Consider the following 7,834-nt stretch of genomic DNA (forward strand, 5'->3'; position numbering starts at 1 on the left):
TTAAAAAAAGCAAAAGTATTTTGGCGCTTTATCACTTCCACACCCCTTAATGGCCTCCTCAACCTCCTCCAATGTAAAATGAGCATCCAATATATCTTTTTGCGTTGTACTAATTGAATCAAAAGTTATACCATTCAATTTAGGTATGACCTTAAATGGCTCCTTAAGTAAACACTTATAGAATTTGACAATACTCGTAGAGATTTCAGGTTCACTATCATAAACTTCCCCCACGATCGAGATAGAATTTATCACATTATTTTTTGCTTGCGCATTAGAGATCCCATGAAAAAACTTAGTGTTTCTATTTCCAACTCTTAATCGTGTAGCTCTACTTCGCTGGCGTGCCCTAGTTTCTTCTTCCTTACACATATCGAGTAACTTGCTAACAATGTGAATCTGAGAACTAACCTCATCAGCGAAGAGTTCATGAATCTCCTCATTCTCGTTAATGACATTAATTTTATTATACAAGTCATTGATTTTAGCACAAAATAAAGCACGATCTCCCACAAACCAACTTTTGAGAAACTTACGTAGATTCCTTAAATTCACAAAGAGATTACTCGACGGAGAACCAACAAATGACTGATTCACCCACCATGATTGCACACGCGGTATAAAGTCCTCTTTGATCAACCATTTATTTTTGAATCTAAATGGTCGACATGTTCTCTCCATCTTTAGGTGTTCTATCAAGATCGGTCTGTGATCTGAACAACTCTATAAAAGGACCTTTTGAAATATATTATAAAATTCTCGAAAAATTGATTCAGTAATTAGAAATCTATTGATACGAGAATGAATGTGAACCTCATTACCATTACTTCTCCTATAAGTGAATTGACCACATTACAAAGGCAAATCGATAATATCAAGTTCTTTAATTGTCTCTAAGAACTCACGCATTATGCTATTATGTCTATTGGCCCCTTTTCTTTCAGACGGAAATCTCAGTTCATTCATGTCGCCCGCAAAAACAATTGTTAAGTCTCAGAGACTAACAACCTTCTTCATCTCATTAAAGAACTCAATTTTAAATTGTGTAAGAATCGGTCCATAGACCGTGAAAATTACCCATCGGAAATTATCCTTCCGATTTCTTAATTGAACATTAATCGAGTATCTACCAAAATTAACATCCAATTTCTCCTACATATTTTCATTCCATGCAACAAGAATACCACTTGACGCTCCTATAGAATCAAGAGCCTCCCAACCACACAACCTCCAATTGCATAAATCTCTAACGATTCACTTATCCATCTTCCGAATTTTTGTCTCACTAAAATAGTATATGGCACAATTAAGGATTCTCATTAGTGACTTAATGATACCTCTATTCACACCATCATTTAATTCATAATTTTTCAAGTAGTAATTTTTCCAATCATTGATAAAATCTAGTTGGAATAAACCTTTTTTTCGGCTTCAAGACACGCTTTCATACTTGTATATACCCTTGTGGTAGATCATTTAGCTTCTTCAGTTGACAATGTTGGTAGTTTTTCGATAAAGAGGGACTTGGGTGGAAAGTATACGGCATGGGTGGAATCTCGTGCATATTAGGCCACACTTCATTCTTTAATTCAAGGATCTCCTTCATGGGACATTTGTTTTCTTCCATTGTCATATTATGTGTAGAAAATTCTACTTGTATATTCTCGTTGATATCATAATCTGACTCAGAATTCATTGAATCCTCATCAGACACATCATGAATGAAAATTGGTGATTCAAGAATATTAATCTAATGATAAAGTGTTCTAATAGGATTGACTTGGATTATATCTTTTATATGAGACCAAAATTTATTTTCTAAATCTTCAATCGTTTCTTTCTCGGACAATAAATCTGAAATATAACGAGGAGTTGATGAACTCACCTTTTGATATACCACCACTTGCCTATTCTCTATTCTTTTGACATTCAAGTAATCATCGCCACCCGAGGTGTGTGAAGACGGATGCTCCATCTCATCCTCACGAGAAACTATTGAATCATTTAATATATCTTCATTCTGTTCAATCACCCTCCTAGCCATATCAAATCTCCCTGAATTTGTTATCTCAACAATTAATCTTTCAACATCAGCAAGACTAGCCATACGAATCTGATCGACATAAAATGGTGTAATAATTGAATCTCTGGTTAGTCCACACGAAATCGATGCCTCCGACACAAGAGGATTTGATAATGAAGAAGACCCTAGAGAAGGAGACACGACAATAGGACGTTCAGGTCACACCATCATTTTATATACATGTGTCCCGTTATCAATCCAAATAGATTCAGGGTAACGACTATGTAAATTAGAATGGCGCACCTTAATTCTAACACAATCGTTCTCTTGTACTAATTGATTTTCCTCATCGAGTTCAATAAATCTCCCAAGATCATTATTGGCCCGACTAAGAAGATCATGATTTCACATATCTGTTGCTATCCCAAATAATCGAATCCACATACCTTCCTTATCTACGGGCGTTCTTATGTTGTGCTTGGTCACTACATGTGTATTTTCAATATTAAATGGTCGACCATCAATGAGTCATCGAATTTCTTCCTTGATTAAAGGTCTAATATATTTATCAATTGACATAATAAACATTGTTTTAAATTCTTTCCATAGAGTAACATATCTTCCATGAGAATTGAATCCATACCAAAACAAACTCTCATTAAGTTTGATCCCAAGTCACCCTCAATTTCACGTCGACGTCTGAAGGGCCCGACGTAATAACTTTAATTAAAACCAAATCAACCTGAATCGTACTTTTTTCCCGTTCTTAATTTCCGATATAGCCACAACTCTAGAACGCACCTCCTACGTTTGAAATTTAAAAGATTTAGATCCGACATGAACAACCTTCGTCTAGTCGACCCAACCCGGTTGTTTTCTAGCTCCTACTACTGTATAAGTCAGAACTTCATCCTTGCTAAAATCTTGCACAACTCTAAGCCTAAATTGATGCATAAGTTGTGTGTTAACTAAAGACTTCACGGAGTCTAATCGATGACTGGCCCTTTTCTACTTTGATGAGTTTTCATTTAAAAGACTATAAACTCTTAATATTTGAACTAACCAACCATTCTAGAGTTTAAAAATGGTCAATAATTTTAAATAAATTGTTAATTTTAATTGTCTTTGGATGGTCAATAATTTTAAATAAATTATTAATTTTAATTGTCTTTGGATTTGAAACTTAGTTTCAGAAAAAAAATAAAATAAATTCATCTATGAAATCAATTGATTTAAAAAATTCAGAATAAAATGAAATATTGAAATGAATATTTTTAACACTCTCGTCGCTACAGCACAAACTCTTTTAAAACTAAAATATGACAATTTTAACTAATATTATAAAAACATGAGTGTCTATAATATCATCTAAAACATAACAAAATTAATCATTTCGAGAAGAACATAAAACTTAACCGAACAACTAAATATGATATTATTGTATTGGTTTGATGATAGGGGCGGTAAATAATATATACTACTATTCTAGGTTAACTAAAAAAATCGATCGGGTACTCGCACTATGACAAAATTAACGTGTCGTGTTGTTAATTTGCAAAATTTAAATTATAATATTAAAATTGACATATATATAAGTCTTGAAACTTACGTAACTATAAGATTTTAATCAACTAAACTAATAACAACTAAAATAATAAGACTTTATAATATTTTTAAATCAACATAATATTGATAAGTGACATTATATTTATATAATTTAATTTTTTTATTAATTTCTTATAATATATATATATATATAAATACAGTTTTTTCACATCACTCGATTTTCGCACCACAACGCACAACTATTTTGTTATAGTAAACCAGTAGAATTACTAATTAATTTGCAAGTTGACCTGTTATGTTATAATAAACGAACCGGGTTGTTAATTAATTTGTGGGTTTGACCCGTTCATAAAATTTGAATATGTTAATTTAAAAAAGTAAAATGAAAATAATATAGAATTTTGAAATATGTTTACTATATAAATATTATTATCACTTTAAATAATGTTATACTTATTTTTTTTAATTTATAATTAATTTTAAATATTATTTTTTTTATAAAATTATTTTAGTTAGTAAAAAGTATTTCAATTTTTTTGAAAGATAATTACGTAGAACTAATGTTGAAACTTTTTTTAAATGTATATAAATATATTGATTATGATGACTATTTGTACCATTTTATATATTAAGAAACACGACTATTTAATATATATAACAGTTATATATATATAAAAGAAAGGTTTATAGTTATTTTTTAGTTTGCTCTTTTTATGATTATTTTTATCTGAACAAGTAGAAACATAAATAATCCCAATGGTATAGTTTGAATAGAACTGATCATTCACACTGTCTTAATTAGAGGATGACTAAGTTGAAACCAGCATGCATCATGATGAAATGGTGATAATATTTTTACATTATGATTAAATATAAAAATATTGTTATAGATAATTATTGCTCTTTTGTTTGTGGATTTATTATAATATACAGTGTGTACTTATGTCTTTTAGTTCCCACGTGAAAGTAGCCAAAATGCGCAGAAACAGGTGGCCCACCGGCCATGCCCTTGCCCAGCTCCGACCGTCATGCTCAACCTTTGCATGTTCATTACGTGGCAGCGGTGCCGATGATCAACATCTTTTTTGCTTTGTCTATCATTTTCTTTTGGCCATTTTTCGGTAATAGGGTTCGTTTGGTTCAAACATTCCTTAATCTTTTATTTATTTATTATTATATATTGAACTTTAAAACTTAAGGATATACGTCACTCGGTCTCTTAAACTATCAAGGTGTTTGATTATATTTATATATATATATATATATATATATATATATAAATAAATATATATATATTAGCAGTTTAATTATCCCTATATAAGAGTTTAGATTTTTTTTATAGATCTTCTCTCCTATAGTAGAGTTTATATATATTTTGTTGAACTTTTTTTTTAGTTATGTTTTCATTTTTTCGTTTAAATAGTTAATCTCGTTGTGTTTTTAGGTACGTTTAGTTTGATGACTAGGTAAACACTCTTATTTTTTATTTATTTTATTAAACGATCATCATTTATAATGCATACATTTTTTTTTAAATGAGTATTTTTTTTTTTAATTTTGTTATAATAATCCTTTTATATGTATACATGTCCAAGTGAAAACGACAAAACTACCTAGCTGTTAAACATTAACTAATGATAAAATATCAGAAGTTTCTTAAAAAATATTATTTTTTGTATTTTTTATTTTTTTATCTGATTAATATTTGATTAAGATAGATAGATAAAGTTTTTTAAACAGCCAATTTATTATTTATAATGTGTTTTGAAATATAAGTTTGAGGGTTTGACCCCTACTTACTTGACTTTACAATTTATCATTTAACAATATTTATTGTTATAAAACATGAAGTTAAATATACATATATTTATAAATGTATTGTGTACATACATCTCCAATAAAATTTAAAAAGAATCTAATACTTCAATCTAATCCGAATCTTAAGACGTAGCTAGCCTTTAATCATGAAACAGAATATTTATGTTATTTAAACCCTTAATCCATCTTGGTATAATTAATTTTCTTTGACTTAAACTAATCTAGAATTTATATTGGCACACTTTTTTATTTAGATCCGGCCATTAAGATCACAACTATATAAGGATTGATAATGGAATTACCGACAAAAGTATTATTTGTCGCTATTTTAACAAAATAAATAAATAAAAATATTACTTACCGTCGATAATGTAATGTTCGAGACGATAACTCACTTAAATGTTAATAGTTCAATCTAATCCTTCAATCTTTGTTATTGTTAGTGAATAAATATTTATTAAACTTATTTTATTTTTGGTTATTAAATTTATTTTACTTTTGGTCAATAATAGCGTGTCATTTTCTACATTAATTAGTCTTCAATACAACATGAGCTGTCATATATTTATCAAAATAAAATTACCAAAGTTGAATACAATATCTAACAAACACAAAAAATTATTGACTCAAATTGGAAAGCTATAAAAATGTTGATAACTGATCAACTCAGTTTTTTTTATTTGTCTAGTTAGTTTAAACTCTATAAAAGTCATTAATAAAAAAAAGAGTATTAGAAGTAACATCAATTCTCATAATTAAATGTAGATTCTTTGGTCCTTTTATTGAAAGAGAATATATATGCCATTAATTGTGGTGAGTTTAATTTTACCTTGGCATTAAATTATACTATAGTCTAATTAATAATCTTCATGATAACAAAACTACATGAGAACTTAATTAAAATAAATAAAATTAAAACAGACATATAGACTAATATGTATAACCTCCTTAGTCTTGTACAATATGATCCATGCATTTATTGAAAGTTATTATACATTTAACATTTGTACAAGTCTATTTCTCTCCCTCTGCTTCAAAAGGAACATTAAAAAGTAACCAAACAAAATTTCGTAAAATACCCAAAAACTTAAACCTCAAAAAAAAAAAAACTTGGATAAGTCAAAAAGAAAACGTAACCCTAGCCAGACAGCAAACATGACATCATGATTCCGACGGCTCAAAGCCCCAACTTGGTCCTGCATGATTCGCCGCCGACGTCCGATATTGAATTCCATACACCTCGCGGCGGCAAATCCTTCTTAGGGCTGACGTCATGCGCAGATTGGAAGTTGAAGCCAAGAGTCAGTCCCAGCTCTACAAAGTCTTCCTTAAGTCCTTCTTCCACATGAGGAGTACCGACGGCTTTAATCGCCGACTGATTCACCGCCGGGGGCGGATGAAAAACCAAGCTCTCTTCGAGTAGGAAATCTTCTTGAATCTCTACTTCGGACTGATGACTCAGAGACGACTCATGACTCGTTGACCTTTTCTTCTTTCCTAACTCATTCACCCTCGAACCGCCGGACTTCTTAAATTGGCATCGATCCCGAACACGATGAAGATGATCATTACCCAAATTTTCATCTTTGGACACGTGGCGAATATCGTACGCCTTCAAAGGCGGTCCATTATTCGCCTCATCCGATTCAGATGCAAATTGGGTAATCGGAACTCCTTCTAAAACCGCTTCAACAGCAGTTTGACAAAGAGCCCAGTTTCCCGACCACAACAAACCAACCGAACCATAAATCGGATTCACAATTCTCCCACAAGCCTCGTAAAGCAACGATCTGAAAACCGCTGTAAGAAAAAGAAAACATGTTTTAGTATTTCCGAATTTCGACCAATTAAGTTTGTTAGGACTTAGGCTCAAGATCTTATTTACCCGGGCGAAGGTGGTCAGGGCCGGCGTTGATGAGGTTCATGAGACCGGCACGACCGTAGAATTTGGCTAGAAAAACGGTGGCATTGGCTTGGGATTCAGGACTTTTGATCCAGTGAAGACAAGGGCGAATACTACAGTTTTCATTGCAGCCTTTGCGAAGAACTCGGCATCCATTACAACTCATCCTCATTTTTAATTGAAGGGTTTCTTTTGTTGGTGGGTTTGGTTTGGTATGAATGTGAATATATATATATATATATATATAAAGGAAAGGGGCGCAGTTGTTTCCAACAAAGCAGCTAGGAAGAAGAAGTAGAGAGAGAAATGAAAACCAGATATCCATATTCATGGTTTTTTTTAAATAAAATAATACAATAATCATAATTCATTGAACCTAAGGACAAGAACAATTTTCCGTCGCGTGGTTTCACACACCCTATGCATTCTGCTTGATTGCCACGTCAATCTTGAACGTTTCAATCTTTTGTTTTTTAGGGTTTGAAATAATTACTTAGAGAAAGTAGAGATAATTCAACCACTTT

General features: G+C 31.2%; 2 protein-coding genes across 2 annotated transcripts; both read right to left on the reverse strand.

Moving 5' to 3' along the window:
• Positions 1–681, reverse strand: LOC124916107. Its single transcript, XM_047456840.1, has one exon. It carries the CDS (start codon positions 679–681, stop codon positions 1–3), a length of 681 nt encoding a protein of 226 aa, XP_047312796.1.
• Positions 682–6,513: 5,832 nt separating this feature from the next.
• LOC124916569 (LOB domain-containing protein 40) lies at positions 6,514–7,482 on the reverse strand. Its single transcript, XM_047457300.1, has 2 exons — positions 7,293–7,482; positions 6,514–7,207 (listed from the first exon to the last, which is right to left on the reverse strand). Exons 1-2 carry the CDS (start codon positions 7,480–7,482, stop codon positions 6,585–6,587), a joined length of 813 nt encoding a protein of 270 aa, XP_047313256.1. The 3' UTR covers positions 6,514–6,584.
• Positions 7,483–7,834: the final 352 nt, after the last annotated feature.

Source organism: Impatiens glandulifera, chromosome 9 (genome assembly GCF_907164915.1).
Source record: "Impatiens glandulifera chromosome 9, dImpGla2.1, whole genome shotgun sequence".
Classification (NCBI taxonomy): domain Eukaryota; kingdom Viridiplantae; phylum Streptophyta; class Magnoliopsida; order Ericales; family Balsaminaceae; genus Impatiens; species Impatiens glandulifera.

Bases quoted from the DNA above. Each gene is read 5' to 3' on its own strand.
- LOC124916569 (XM_047457300.1), bottom strand. From the start codon at position 7,482: ATGAGGATGAGTTGTAATGGATGCCGAGTTCTTCGCAAAGGCTGCAAT. The intron at 7,208-7,292 runs GTAAATAAGATC...TTTTTCTTACAG, and splicing joins CCCTGACCACCTTCGCCCGG to CGGTTTTCAGATCGTTGCTT.
- LOC124916107 (XM_047456840.1), bottom strand. From the start codon at position 681: ATGGAGAGAACATGTCGACCATTTAGATTCAAAAATAAATGGTTGATC.